The sequence below is a fragment of the Solanum tuberosum genome, unplaced genomic scaffold (assembly GCF_000226075.1).
Source record: "Solanum tuberosum cultivar DM 1-3 516 R44 unplaced genomic scaffold, SolTub_3.0 scf00027, whole genome shotgun sequence".
In the NCBI taxonomy this organism is placed as follows: domain Eukaryota; kingdom Viridiplantae; phylum Streptophyta; class Magnoliopsida; order Solanales; family Solanaceae; genus Solanum; species Solanum tuberosum.
The window spans coordinates 1,479,964-1,496,108 of record NW_006238953.1 but is presented as its reverse complement, the minus strand read 5'-3'; the positions used below and the strand labels follow the sequence as shown (position 1 = coordinate 1,496,108).

General features: G+C 33.3%; 1 protein-coding gene across 1 annotated transcript; it reads left to right on the top strand.

Moving 5' to 3' along the window:
- The first annotated feature begins 3,873 nt into the window (after positions 1-3,873).
- LOC102585773 (ATP-dependent DNA helicase Q-like 5) lies at positions 3,874-13,996 on the top strand. The gene is made up of 19 exons (XM_006341684.2): positions 3,874-5,162; positions 5,250-5,303; positions 5,763-5,872; positions 6,003-6,215; positions 6,305-6,383; positions 6,496-6,549; positions 6,671-6,745; positions 6,853-6,906; positions 7,184-7,228; positions 7,317-7,411; positions 7,497-7,626; positions 8,264-8,362; positions 8,622-8,677; positions 8,766-8,868; positions 10,588-10,716; positions 11,852-12,021; positions 12,332-12,356; positions 12,441-12,556; positions 13,154-13,996. The coding sequence occupies exons 1-19, from the start codon at positions 3,933-3,935 to the stop codon at positions 13,239-13,241; spliced, it is 2,925 nt and encodes a 974-aa protein (XP_006341746.1). The 5' UTR covers positions 3,874-3,932; the 3' UTR covers positions 13,242-13,996.
- The last annotated feature ends 2,149 nt before the right edge of the window (positions 13,997-16,145 follow it).

The following is a 16,145-nucleotide window of genomic DNA, read 5'->3' as shown; positions in this document are numbered from 1 at the left end:
ATATATATATATATATATATATATATATATATATATATATATATATATATATATATATATATATATATATATATATATATATATATATATATATATATATATATATATATATATATATATATATATATATATATATATATATATATATATATATATATATATATATATATATATATATATATATATATATATATATATATATATATATATATATATATATATATATATATATATATATATATATATATATATATATATATATATATATATATATATATATATATATATATATATATATATATATATATATATATATATATATATATATATATATATATATATATATATATATATATATATATATATATATATATATATATATATATATATATATATATATATATATATATATATATATATATATATATATATATATATATATATATATATATATATATATATATATATATATATATATATATATATATATATATATATATATATATATATATATATATATATATATATATATATATATATATATATATATATATATATATATATATATATATATATATATATATATATATATATATATGCAAAGTACGTACACTTAATTAGTACTATATTAAAGCACGGAGGTTCTTAAAATATTGGTTGAACTTTATATCCTTCATTAAAAAAATTCACTTTAGACAAAATCATTTTTTCACTATTTTAAAAAATATATATATAATTTAATTATTTTCTAATTTTTAGGACTTTATAATCAACTGAAACTTTCGTTATTGAAGAGTTGAGAATATTAGTATTGTACTTGGACTCGAAGACTACTAATTGTGATAATGTCTTTTCTTTGTACAAGGAATATTTTTTAATTGTTTTTTTTAACAAAACTAATTTAGGAATTAGTTTTAAACGTGTAAAGTACTAATTGTGATGTTAATAATGTCTTTTGTTTTCTTTGTGTAGACTTGGGATTAATTTTTTTTTAGCAAAGTTGATTTATGAATTAACTTTACCTATAATGTTATTTACCTAGAATTTTAAAAACCAAACCATTTTCAATTGAAAGAGATGAACTTATATCAGTGGATAAAAGAAATACATTGTCAGTTCATTTTTAGAAATATTTATTTCTCTTAATATATTCACTTTTATTAATATTTAAATAATAATAATAATAATAATAAGATTATTATATAGTAACTTGAACTCTAAATTCAATTACTATTGATGATTGTCTCAAATTGCGGTGTTGAAGAAGAACAAGGTGAAAATAATGAGGACAAGAAAGTAGTGAAAGAATCTTTATTCTTTTTTATTTCTGGCAACCAAATAAGAATACTAAACAAACTCTTATAATACTCTTTTTGTTATTTTAATTAAAATATAAAAATATAATAATTAAATTAAGAGAAATAATTATTTCTAAAAATGAACAGTGTAATTTTCCTGTCCACTTTCAATGGATGGAAGTTAATTTCTTTATAAAATAAGACAATATTTTAATGGGATAAGAGTCTGAAAAATACCTCAACTTTGGTCGGATTTGCTGTTGCGATACTAAACTTTCATAAGGACCTATTACCTCCCTAGACTATTTAATACCGTATTTTTTTACCCCCCTAAACTATTTAATAGTGTATTTTAAAGGTATATATGTGCCCACGTGGACACATTACTATTTATAATTTTGCATTATTTTTTATGTCCACGTGGGCAAATATATATGTTTAAAATATGATATTAAATAGTTTAGGGAGGTAATAGGTCCTCATGAAAGTTTAGTATCGCAACAGCAAATTCGATCAAAGTTGGGGTATTTTTCAGACCCTTATCCCTATTTTAATTATTAAAGAACTTTGAGATTAATTAAAGTCCTTGCTTGATATACATAAGAAATTATGATATTTAACATTATACATCAATTAGAGTATTACAGTATATTAAAAAAGAATTTTAAATTATTTTTAAGTAGATATTTTGAAACAAACTTTAAAGTAATCTTCTTACATTCATTATCATCATTTTAATGTCTTTTATTATTATTATTATTATTAATAATAATATTATTATTATTATTATTTCTTTTAGTTAGTAGTTTTAAAAATAATATATCCTTTCTTTAAAAGACTTTACAATAGTTATATTATATTATTATGCTCATATGCATGTAACTATTGTTAAGAGTGTGTTTTCATGCATCAACATCAACATAATTTTGACGTTTGATATCTATATGAAATTTTGTTCACTAAATTTAATTTTACTCCATAATTATTAGTGTTATTGTGAGAAAGAGAAGATGAAAAGTCGCTGACCTATTTTCCCCCCTTTCTAACGTTTTTCTTGACTAAGATATTTTGAACGCGCGTGTAGATAAGCGTTTAAGTTTGAGTGACTCTCTAGTCTGACTAAGCAAATAATACCCATAAAAATATACTAAAAGTAAGTCTGGGGTCATAGGACCCCCGCAAAGTTCATATGTGTAACAACAATTTCGCCCATAGTTTGAGAACCCTTTTCCCATTTTTTGTGTGTTTAGCAATTTCACCATAAATTCTTCAAATTCCTTTTTTGATCTAACACCTTTTCAACTTTTTTTAAAAAGAAAACCAGTTGTTCATCTAAAATAGAATCTTTCAATATTTTAACTAGCTTCCAATAGTAATCGACTAATTGTGAATATTTAAGGTTATGTATTTGCAATCGTTTGAGAGAATATTAGCTACGTGCAATTTAATATTTTGAAGGGAAAGGGGCTTAAAACACACTCCAACTATGGACAAAATTGTTGTTACCCATACCAACTTTGAAGGGGTCTATGACAGTCCTGGATTATTTTAAAGTGGACTATACGCTCCTTAAAATGTCTCACCCAGATTTTTATTAAAAAGTGACTAACACGCGCGGACAGTATTTCTTATAAATTTTTATTTTTACTTTTTTTTTAAAAAGAAAAACTCTTTTAAACTTTTCTTTTCTTCACCATATATTGTATTTCACGTTTTCTTTATTTTTTTCTCCCAATTTTGCTACTACCAAGAAGCTTGGCAGTCATGGCTCTCCCTCTCATTTCTCTTATTTCTTCTTCATTTCATTTGCCTTTCAGTTTCTTTTCCTTTTAAATTTCGTTGAGTCAAATTAGAAAATACAATTTTCAGATTGAAAAAGGTAAATTATTGATAGACAAAAAAAAATTTCCAGCAAAAACTTTAATTTTCAATTGTTATCTCTATTATCAATCTTTGTTGTTGAAGAATTTATAATTTTCTCAGTGATAATGATCCATGTACAAGTATATTTGATCCTTCTCAAATAGTTTTTTTCTAATTCAACTAATTTGAATTTATTATTTTGATGGTCAAATTTAATTTTTTCACTTATTTTTTTGTAAAATTTATTATAGATGCCGCATTTTTTTTTTTTACAAATATAAAAACTAAATTACAATATAGCCAAAAAAATAGTTTTAAATTTTTTCCTTTTTCTTGTTCACACTTTTTTCATTTTATTCATCTTATTTTTGCTCTAAAGAATGAAAGAAAAATGAAATAAGAACAAGAAACTCAAATTATAATAATCAAAGAAGTCAAAAAGTACTTATCTCTGAAAAAAATTAAATACATGATTTTAAAAAAAAATTAAATATCAAAAAGAATAATTGTATCACCTTTATATAACGACATGGGTATATGTGAGCCACTTTTGGAAGTTAAGGAATATATGTTAGCCAATTTTGTAACAATAGGAGATGTGAGCCAATTTTGTAATAATAGGAATATATATGAACCACTTTGTCGTTAAATACAAAGTTGAGGGTAGAACAGACCTTTTTCTTTTTTTTCTTTAATTAATGTGGACAACATTAACCTATTGGCGGGAAAAGAGAGCAAAAGTGCCAGTCTTCCAACTCCGAGCAATCTCCCATGGATTCCGACGCCGATTCCGATGGCTCTCACGTATCCTCAACACCACCACGCGACCCTCTTCCACCTCCACAGTTCCCGTCGCGCCGTGCTCTTCTTGCTACTGCCAAATCAAGACCTCAACCTAAAAACACCTCTACCATTTCCTCAAAATTTTCCCGTCCAATGCTAAGACCAAAAATCTCAACCAAAAAACCCAAAAAATCCAAGGACGATACCACCATTCAAACCCAACAGAATCTCTCCGATTTACCCGTCTACATTCACCCAAACGACACCGTTTGTGGTGAACCTCTTCCTTGTAGAAGCTCATGTAATTCGAAATTCGCTTCCTCTTTTAATACCCAGGAAACCCCAATTCAAAATCCATCATCCCCACCAAAATTTTCCGATTTGCCATTCCAAATCCACCGTTCAGCAAACGCCGTTTTGTCCCATGACAACAGTTCCGGTGAAGTTCTTCCTGCAGGAGGCTTGTGCTTACCGAAATTTGCTTCATTTTTGAAAACCCGCAAAACAATTCTCAATTTTGAACCCGTTGAAGCTGGTTCTATTGACCCCCAGTTGGTCCAAGTGCATGAAAAGGAAGCAGTTGATTCGGGTTGTCGGGCGAAAGCTGTGAGGAAACATCCTAATTTAATAGGGAGCAATGTGTCGTCTTCGTCTTCATTGCCAGTAAAGAAGGTTAAATGTGCTAATGAAGGTAACTTTGTAAGGCTGAACATAAATGGTTATGGTAAAAAGTTTGCGTCCAAATTCAAAAAAAGGAATTTTAGTTCATCAAGTGGTAAAAAGTTCTACAGGAGATGGAAAAAGAAAGTTGGGGTTGAAGGTAAGGAGGGGGGAAATGGCTTGTGTGATGAAGAAGGTTTGGTTGTGGAAGTTAAGGGAAGAGGGGAAAGATTGGGTTTTGATGCAGAGTTGATTGAAGAAGCTGTGATGGGAGTTAGAAATGAGGCGTCAGATGAGAATTTGTTGAGGTTGTTGAAACTCACTTATGGGTATGATTCATTTAGAGATGGGCAGTTGGAGACACTCAAGATGGTGCTTTCAGGGAAATCTACAATGCTGGTTTTGCCAACAGGTGCGGGGAAGTCACTGTGTTATCAGTTGCCGGCAATGGTTTTTCAGGGAGTTACCGTCGTTATTAGCCCCTTGGTTTCCTTGATGATTGATCAGTTAAAGCAGCTTCCCGCTGCAGTTGAGGGTGGTCTTTTGTGTAGCAGTCAGGTTTTACAAATATATTTAGTGATTTTGGAGCTGTTAGAGTTAATGGCATTTTAGGTAGTTCCTGACTTAATGTTTTCACTGTTGCAGACACCTGAGGAGGTCTCGGAAACATTTAGGTTACTAGAAGAAGGATCCATAAAGGTAAGCTTTTACTGCCTCCAAAGTTGTTTTAGAGTATGCCCAAATGTGTGACCTAGCAGCCAGTGAAGTTAGAAAGAAGACCATAGGTGACAGGGTCAAATCCTAGCTGAGGCAAAACTGATGGGTGATTTCTTCCGACTTTGCCTAAACTTTAGAGGGAAGAGTTACCACATACCTGTACTAGTAGGAGAATACAATTTAACAGTGGATGATCAAAGTAACTTTAGTCCATTCTCACATGTCTGCTTGTTAAGTTTAGTGTTTATCTTGGATGATCATATGAAAATTGTATTGAATTCGAGTGTTGATGTGTTACATGCTCATTTCCATTCTCTTTGTTGTTTCTTGATTAGCTGTTTTTCAATGTAATACTATAATCAAGATATGATAGCAGGTTTTTGAGGTCATTTTCTTTCTTCTGTCTCCTCCTAAAAATATAATTTGATGCTAATGCTTCAGGTCCTTTTTGTTTCACCAGAGAGGTTTCTCAATTCAGAATTTTTATCCATTTTTTGTAACACTCAAATCTCACTTGTGGTTATTGATGAAGCCCACTGTGTTTCTGAATGGTGAGTCAGAGCTTTTCAAGGTTACATTTTTTTGTCTTGCTTTTGCGACTTTGTCATCTTTTTCCCTTTTTCTTTAGTTTATTTAAATGTCACTTTTGTATGGTATCAACAATCATGAACATTTTGGTAGGTCACACAATTTTCGGCCTTCATATATGCGGCTTAAAGCATCATTGTTGCGTGACAAACTGAAGGCTCAATGCATACTTGCAATGACAGCAACAGCAACTACTAAAGCATTGTATCATGTGATGCACGCATTGGATATTCCATCAACTAATCTTATCCAAGTAATGAAACCAAGGGATAACTTGCAGTTATCTGTATCTTCGAGCGGAAACAGGTAAGTGTTGTATAATCTTTTCCCCTCCCAAACTGAATAACCTTAAAAAATAAAAATGAAAGCTACAAAAATTACTCAATTGGTTTCAGGATGAAAGATCTGATGACCTTGCTGAAGTCTTCCCCCTTTTCAGAGGCTAAAAGCATTATCATTTACTGCAAATTTCAGGTGTTGCTTGCTATTTGTCTGTGATGCTCTCACTTGAAGATTTTTTTTTCTGCAACTGTATCACATAAGCCACTTAACTTGTGTTCCTTTTTTCCATCCTCAATGTACACAGTCGGAAACTGATTTCATTTGCAAATATCTATGTGACAATAATATCTCAGCAAAGGTTTTGTTTTGTCTCTGCCTTTTGATTTACTTTTGTAAATAATTTGCACTTACCTGCACCGCCATGCATATCGTTTGATGCTTAGCGGGCTAAACAATTTATAGTTTGAATTGATTTTCAGAGTTATCACAGTGGAATTTTCGCAAAAGATAGGAGCCGTACGCAGGAACTGTTTTGTGCAAACAAGATAAGAGTGGTGAGAGAAACAATGCTTATAATCTGTTCATTTTAATTCATAGATAATGAATATTATCCTTTGATATAAAGGAAGCTTCATTAACCTTCATCAATATTTTCTGGAAGGTTGTTGCAACTGTGGCATTCGGCATGGGACTCAATAAGAAGGATATTGAAGCTGTAAGATTTGATCTTGGTTTTCCTATATTCAGCATTTTGTCCATAAATACTTATTCTGCTAGTGGATGGTTTTCGGATCTCAGTTCAACTCAACGTGGGTTCTCTTGTAATTATAAGAAGTGACTAGCTTTTTGCTTTTAATGTGAAATTACTAGTTGCCCACAGTTCCTTTTGATATCCTTCATCACCTGTCATTATATCTGGCTACAAGTGCACTTCAATTGTGTCCGAGTCCTATGCAATTCATACTAAGACTTTCCAAATGCTTCTGTTTCAGGTAATACACTACAGCTTACCAGAAAGCTTGGAAGAGTATGTCCAGGTCGTTATTTATGCTTATGACGGTTGTAATTTCCGAGATACTGACTTCTGCAACTTTTTTGACTATAAGATTAATGCTACCTGTGCAGGAGATTGGCCGTGCTGGACGTGATGGTAGAATCTCTTATTGCCATCTGTTTTTTGATGACGTTTCCTATTTTAAGATTCGCAGTCTTATGTACAGGTGACAGACACAAAAAAGCTCTGAATATTTGTAGAGTTTGTTTGAGTCTAAAGATTCTAAAGCTTTTGATATTATTTTTACTCAGTGATGGTGTCGACGAGTATGTGGTGAACAAATTGCTGTGTCAAATTTTCAGTGGCAGCACAAACTCTGCTGGGATAATATGTTCATTAGTTAAAGAGTCTGCTTGTCGTAAATTTGATATGAAAGAAGAGGTACTTGTTCTCTCATTTAAATTGGCATGCTGAGCATCAATTTTGTAATTGCTTCTAATACTAGCCGATAACTTACTCTATACCTACCAGAAAACAGTTTGATCTTTTCTGGGTTGAAAGCACTTTTTCAAGACAATATATTTGCAACGCAAAGGCTTGGGCCTCTCTTCATATATCCTTGAGCATAGTCACATACTGAATAGGGCTGCATTTGAGTTTATGACTTGCAATAAATTGATGAAATTTTTAATCCTTGAAACAACTTAATGGAACATTGGACATGAAAAGAAGAAAATCCTTGATCCTGAACAATAACACCTTTTCTTAATGATACTGTCCTGTACATGCCGTATTTGGCATTTTGAGTCATTGCTTCAAAAGAGATAGAGCACATCTACTGTTACCGAAACATATAATCATCATTAAAAAATTAGTGATAGAAAATAAACTCACTCCATGTGTTGTGTGCATGTCCTAGGTATTTTCCTTCTGATCTTTTGTTGAACCGTGTACACCTTTGCTGTGAAAGTAGGTTCCCATTTTAGTACAAATGTGGGATAGTACAGATCAGAACTGAATTTTGTATATTTTCTTATCTTAGTAAGATGCTGAAGAGCTGGTTTTCTCATTCTTCCAGGTAATATTAACAATTTTAACACAATTGGAGCTAGGCGAGGTCCAGTACTTACACTTGCTCCCACAGACGAGTGTAACCTGCACTTTGAACTTCCACCAGGTTAGTTAAAGTTAATTTAGCATGATTAAGTGCAGTGGACAGTTGGCTGATTTTTATATTTTGATGGGCAATTTTTACTTTCCATTGCTCTAACTTTTGGGTTTGATTTGAACGTTCTTCCGTGAGGATTAAACCTGCAAGACTAGAATATTGTGAATATAAGAACTAGAAAGACAACTAAAGTGGTTAGGTGCCTCTTTTGCTGTTTTTATTTTGGCTTCTATTTTTTAAAATATGTCATGGCCTTAACTTATTGCAGACTTCTCCTGCACTGCTAGCTATGAAAGATGCTGTGGTTGCTGCTATTCTGAAGAAGTGAGTAACTTTTTTTGTTTCATATGAGAACAGTTAATGCCGTCACAAATTTATTTTATATCTAATGCTATGCACTTCATGATATTAGCTCTGAGATCAAAGATGGACAGTATATATTTGACATACCAAGTGTAGCTAACAGCATTGGACTGCAAATTGTTGACTTGTCAAACCATTTGCAAACTCTGAAGGTAAGTTCCATATGCAGCTATTATAAGGACAGTGGTTCTTTTATGTGGTCTTTTGTGCATATTAGTGAAAGACTAGACATACAGATGTAAGTTATATGTGAATTTCCTGACTTCCTTCTTGCTATTCCAGATTGATATTGGTTGTTCTATGTCATGTTTTGATGGTTTCTCAAGATATTTTTTTTGAGAAAAGGTATTATAAACAAAGCAATGCTCAGGAAGTATTCCAGTAGTACTAACAATCAAAAACTCATTAGTGTAGCTGTCCTCCTATGAACTCGTAAGTAATCAACATAGTAGGGATATCCTCATCTTCACGAGGATATTCATTTTTACACCAAAAATAGAATAAAACCAAACAATTCAGCTTCATCTTCTCCATAGAGCAGCACTTGTTCTCAAAACATCTCTGGTTCCTTTCCAACCAAATAGTCCACTAAATGCAAGCTGGGCAATCTTCCATCCCTCCCAGTGCCCTCAGCCTGGCTGATTTCCATCCATATTCCAACATGTCAAAGCTTCCTTTATGTTCTCTGGCATAGACCAACTGATGCCCCTTATGTTGATGAAATTCTGCCAAAGTTTCAGTCTCCCTACATGTAAAAAGAGATGATTTATTGTGTCTGCCTCACAGTCACAGAAAGAGCACCTAGAGCACAGCTGGAAGCCCCTCTTCACAAGGTTATCCTGAGTGAGAGCAGCCTGTTTTGCTAAAAGCCAAAGTAAAACAGGCCACCTTAACTTTCCATATCATTGTCCATGGCCAGTAACTTACTTGAGTGTGTGCCCTTTGGAAATTTCTGTAAGCTGATCCAACTGAGAATCTCCCCTGTTTGTCTAGAACCGAAAAAAGCTTGTCTTCACTGTTATTGAGATCCTTGCATTGCTCCTGGATGTTTAAAAATTCAACCATCTTATTCACCTCCTAGTCATTTAAAGGTCTCCTGAACCTTAAGTTCCAACCCTGATCATCTCTCATCTCTTTGACAGTGGCCACTTTCTGTAGACTCAAGCTGAACAGGTCAGGAAAACTAGCTTTGAGTGCAGCCTGTCCCACCCAAACTTCCTCCCAAAACAAAGTTATCCATCCGTCTCCTACCTTGATTTTGCACTTGTTTATAAGTTTTGGCCATAAATTTCTGATTGTCCTCCATACTCCCGTGCCACATGGTTGCGTTGCTACTTTGAAATGATTTCTTTAATTGCTCTTGTGGTTTAGAAAAACCCAATCTTTCTTTTCCTATAACCATGACTTATATAAGCATTGGGTTCATGCTTCTCATTTTTCTTTATTAAGAAAGAAATATTAGCAGTAATCAGCAGTAATGCTTTACTTGACTTGGAACAAACAATCATGCACCAGCCGAATTCTAGTTTATAGTTTTAGGTGAATTCCAGTCACTATGTTGTACTTCAATAAAATACTCTTATGTTCAGCCTACGATTCTTTCTTCTGGCGCAGTACTTCTTAAGACTTACCTTCTGAACACTTGGAAGTATTAAAGGAACGGCATAGATTTTATGAAATTTAGTATTTCTGCATTTGTGCATAGCTGGTTAACCATTTGTATGTGCACTTCACATGCCTGCCATTTTTATTTAAATGGTGACATTCACATCAAAATTTGATGCTCTTAAGCAATCTTCAATTTAAAATTTGTCATTCACTTTCTGCTCTCTTTATTTGACACAAATAAGTTTTTCTCTTTCCTATCTCAGATTAAGGGGGAGGTCAGATACGAGCTGAAGGATCAAGCTTATTGTTATGTTATCATGGACACTCCAAAGGATATCTGTTCTTTATCAACATGGCTTACAAAGTGGTTATCTGAAGTTGAGAGTTGTAAGGTGACTGTCTTCATTAATAACTGCAGTTTGATTCTCTTTCATGTTCCTCAATGGTGCAATTCTTTCTATCGTCTCCCCCTCCCCTTGTGCTGTGTTTCCTCCCTAACCCTTTATCCCAGAGCTGGGTTCAAGATGAAAGGAGGAGGATCTTGTTTAAATGTGATGATGATTTTCGTCATAGGAACAGTTTCATTGAACTTGCACAGGCTCGTCAGAACAGTTTTAACTCAGTGCCACACCAATGTGTTTTTAAAGCATAGATGGTCATGCTTCTTCCATAAATTATAATTCGATGTATCAGGATGGTCCCAAACTTGAGATTAGTGTTGATAGAGGGTGACTTTCCATTGACCTCTAGCTTAATGTCCTAAGTCCTAACTAGCCTTTTTGTCTATTTTTCTTTGTTCTTTTTTGTTATACTTCTTGGCAAGAGAAATCATAGTTATTCTGCCCCCTGTTGAAGTATGATAAATTAATATCAAAATATATTTCCTCTTAAGTATAACATAAGATAATTGTTGGGTTCTTGATATTGGAGCAAGGTATGAATGAGAAATTTACTATACTTAGATAAGAGACTGAGCACATATCACCCAAAGTTAGATTCACTTTTTTGACTGTACAACACGTACTGTACAGATATTGACAGGGCTTTTGATTTATTCATGAAGCTGTCAACTGATTGGCCAATAATTGTGTATGTTAATAGTAACCTAGTTCCTCCAGTGAGTTTGTTGTTCCTGCAAAATTTATTCTATCATTTATTGGCTATATTTTTTTACTATTTGGGTGTGGCGGGGATGATGCGAGCCATTATTTATAAGTTTTTAAAATTTTAAAACACATTCAATTTAGAGATAACACCTACGCCTCTATTTCCTTTAGCCCGTTATCTCTTACAATAAATTATCGTGACTTTGCATTAGTTGCTACCTAGACTACATGCGAGTGACCACCAAATTATTCATATAACTCAGGCCAATCCTGAGCACCAGGCTATCATTGCCTACATGTTGAAGGGATTTAATATAGCTTTCTGCTGTTAATGCAATATGTTAGGCATACAAGTTTGTATGACATATAATATTCTTACTTTTATTGTCTCCGCGTCTTGTGATTTCACCTTTTGACGTAGGTAAGGAAGATGGACACAATGTATGATGCTGCTGTATTTGCAGCAGAAGCATGTGACAAAGTGCATGGTTGCTGTGGCCAGCAACATACACCTTGCTTGCAAAGGAAGATTACAGAATATTTTGTAAACGGTACTGAAGTTGACGTTCCAAAGAGGATTGGTGGAAGCAGGTGAGAAGCCTATCGAACTTTCTAGACTTTTCCTTTGGCCATACATAGGAAGATGTAACTGCTACTTTTCATGTCGTTGGATGTCTTGGCTACCATGATTTCAGGCATCCAGTACAGTATCTTATTTTGTGTCATCTTTTATATCATTGAATGGGATCAGAATATTTTTTAAAAATTTTCCATTACAGATTTTTATCTAATTCAATCCATCTCTACGCTTTCTTGAGTTTGTGTTTTTCATATGCAACATCATTTCTTCTCCCAAAGATGTCAATCTGTAGTGCTAATGCAATCAATTTCTTAATTGCAGCCCATTTTTGACAGCTGATATTAAGGTAATTTTTTTTTTCTCAAATAGTTTTGGCAAGGAGGAAATACAATGCAGTCTTAATGTTTTCATCACTTGTTTCATGGAACAGGTGTTTCTACAGTGCAACTCACATGCCAAATTTACTCCCAGAGCCATTGCAAGGATATTGCATGGTATTGCAAGCCCAGCATTCCCGTCTGCTGTTTGGTCGAGAACTCACTTCTGGTATATCCTCTCTAGAGCTGTATCTTTTAAGCAAAATATGCTCAGATTTTTTTGGTCTTAATATGACCATTTATCATTTACAACACCCATACATGCACAAAGTTCTTTCTTCCTATAGCTGTGGAAACAAACATATTGCCGACTAGCAAGGGTACTGTTAAAATGATTATTTTTTGTCATCCTAGTCAGTTTGAAACTCATCTAATATTGAATCAGGGCACTCATGAGTTTCCCAGGAGAATCTTAGTGATATCAATCCACTTATTATCCTCCACCCAACCAGAAGAAAAAAGGACAGAAAATAGTAGGCATTTTTCGTTTTCAACAGTTCCTATAAAATTAACCTCGTGTTTAAATTCAACCTCTTCATCCTTGGATATTACACAAGTCATGTTATGCTGAATGGTTTCTTAGTTCTCACTAATCTTACTAATATGATCAATCTCCTATGACCCTTAGAAAAATTAGTTTTTTTTGGTGTTTCTCTCGTTTTTGACCAAGAGTTCCCTACATAATAATCTCTTGAACCTCTCACTTTTATATTCAAGACCTTCAACCAAGTATATTGAAGAAGCTCACTGTGCTGTCTGGTTTCAGGGGAAGGTATATGCAAACAGACTTCAAAGCAATAACCGAAGCAGCTAAGGCAGAGCTCATGAAACTTGTAGGGAAGGATGTTCTTTAACGAGGTCATCCCATGTTATGACACATTGAAATTTGACTTAAAATGCTACAAAATGGTGAAATACCATCAGCTATCTAAGATATGCTGTCATAGTTCTCTCTTGTCTCCTTTGATTGAGCATGAAAGCTACATCCTCTTTCTTTTCTTTTCTTCCAGTGCTTGCATGAGTAGGAATCCATACAGGTAGCATTTTTCTGCTAGCACTTTTAGGTGATTCACAACATTAAGAACTTCTATTACTTTCCAAAGGCAAATACTTGAAAGAATACAAAAGCTACACATCAACAATATCCTGCAATTGATGCAAGTTCTATTTCACAATTGGAGGACTACTGTGAAAGAGCTAAGGAGTAAGGTCTTTGTTTCCATTAGAACAGATCCATTAGTGGCTAGCTAACCTGATCTCTTTCATAAGGCAAGGATACACCTTGCAGATTACCTTCCCGTGTTCAAGGTTGAAGGCTAGTCGATGGTTAGAGGCGGATCTAGGATTTGCACTTGATGGATACATATCTCGAGATTACTGAGTCCAGCTGAACCCATATCACAAAAGCTGCATCAGCCAGCAACTATTGATGTGATGGCGGCATATTTATTCTTTGACAGTACTGTAGAGCTAGTGCTTGAAGGGATAGGTAAATGATGTATAAAAATTGTGCAAGCTTCTTTTGTATTGTATTATTTATTATTTGTATTTATAAAAAGGTGCAGTTCTGGTAAAATAGTATAATGCCTTAGCTGCACTATTTAATATTCATCCACAGTGGAATTCTGTTTCTTTGCAATTTCTTGTCTGACTTGGCTATATGTAATTCCCATCCTTGTGATGATGCTTGTTTCTATTAAGTAAATGATTGGTAGGAATAACTATATATCCCTTTGCTTAGTGCTATTTGCCCAGCACAAATGATTCGAAGTGAATGTGAAACGTGTTCATTTTCTTTTTGGAAAATGATCAAAATTATCCTTGAACTACGTGAAATAGAATATTTATATTCTTCGTTATATTTTGATCGTTATCTTAATAGATCACAAATATATTTTAAGAGTTAATGATCCAAAATTTTAGTGATGTGGCAAGCCATATGGGATTAATCCCTCTAAGCGTTGCAACTAGGATGCCCACTAAATGATGAGTCATTAATTCTGACTTGATTTATAACCCAAACCCATGATGGTATACTGTATGCATGTTAAATGTGTGCATGTATTTGGCTGGAAAAGGCCTATTTTGTGTTGATCTCAAGGTTTTGTTTCGTGGGTCATTGAATTTGGGTCGGGAGCAATGGGTTAGCAAGAATGGGTTATGAATTGCTGACTCATAATTTAGCGGGAATCCTAGTTGGCAATGCTTAGGTGGAAGGATTAGTCCCACGTGATATGTCACATCATTGAAAATTTGGGTTGTTAACTTTGAAGGAGTCGTTTGGTATGAGGTATAATAGTCATGGATTACAATGCATGATTATTTTGTTTTGCGTTGGGTTGGAGGTATTAGCCAGTCCTTAAATTATTTATACCATAGTGTTGGGATAAGTTATTCCATATATATGATGTAATAACTTATCCCGGGACAACTTGTTCCCAACCAAACGACCCCCAAGGGTATTTGTGGTCTATTGGGAGAACGACAAGGGCTTTTTTTAAATCTCAAAATGTAACGAAAAATATAAATAGTTTATTTCGTATAGTTTCGAAGCAATTTTGACCCTTTTTGTTTTCTTTTTATTCACAAACTAAAAGGCATACTTAAAAAGTCTGTTATGAAGTGATGACGTGGAGGACAACATGGCTAAATCGGAAGATAATTTTATTCAGCCTAGAAGGAGTAACCGTGTGAAAATACCATCTAAAAGATTTGTTGACTAACGTGGGAGTAAAGTGCGCGCTAAATATGCGTCAAGTGGAGTAGGAAATATCTGATATAAATCTATTATCTCTAGGCATAGTTAGGTTAGGCAATTGTTGTTGCATTGTATCCCTATTTCTCATCTCTATTTTCTTCTGTAATTCTCTTCTCATCTCGTCTGTTCCTTCTTATTTACTTGCAGTTTCTATGAAATCATTAGTAGTTGTATTATGGTTCAGTAACTAATATAGTGATCAGTTGGTCGTTATTGCATTTGTTCTATTGGTGCTTTCATTGAGAGTGTTCGCTAAATATGCGGTAAGTGGAGTAGGAAATATCTGATATAAATCTATTATCTCTAGGCGTTGTTAGGTTAGGCGATTGTTGTTGCATCGTATCCCTATTTCTCATCTCTATTTTCTTCTGTAATTCTCTTCTCATCTCTTCTCCGTTCCTTCCTATTTCCTTGCGATTTCTATGTTATCATTAGTAGTTGTAATTTGGTTCAGTAACTAATATAGTGATCAGTTGGTCGTTATTGCATTTGTTCTAAAGTCCCTCTCCCATCACAAAGAAAAGCACTCCTAAAGGCAATATTTGGGGTGAGTTTCAGATGGAGCGTATCAAAAACGTTTCGAGATGCAAATGAAAGGCGTATATTAATTGATAGAATTCAAAAATCAATTTTTTCATTAAAGAGGTTCTACCTTTTTTCAAAATCATTACTCTCTAAATGAATTGATGATATAATAGATAAAAAATATATTATTATTTTTTGAAGCAAGGAATCAAAATGAATAAGTAAAAAAGGACCGAAGGAGTATTAAGGATCATTATATTTTAGTAAAGACGAGATATAAATAAGAATGAAACAAATATAAACTTATAGGATGAGAAAAACAAGTGGCATGTTGTCCATTACTACAACATCGGATGACCATTCGTTAATGTCTCAATTCTTGAGACCAATTTCTCCATTGTTTCATTCATTTCATTTTCCTCAAGAAACAGTTGACAAGATCAATCATCCTTTGCACCCCCCCCCCCCCCCCCCC

What these genes read in the sequence shown, in the direction of transcription:
- LOC102585773 (XM_006341684.2), top strand. Translation starts at nt 3,933, where the DNA reads ATGGATTCCGACGCCGATTCCGATGGCTCTCACGTATCCTCAACACCA. An exon ending in GTATCTTCGAGCGGAAACAG is followed by an intron (nt 6,216 to 6,304) that starts GTAAGTGTTGTA and finishes AATTGGTTTCAG; the next exon opens with GATGAAAGATCTGATGACCT. An exon ending in ACAATAATATCTCAGCAAAG is followed by an intron (nt 6,550 to 6,670) that starts GTTTTGTTTTGT and finishes ATTGATTTTCAG; the next exon opens with AGTTATCACAGTGGAATTTT.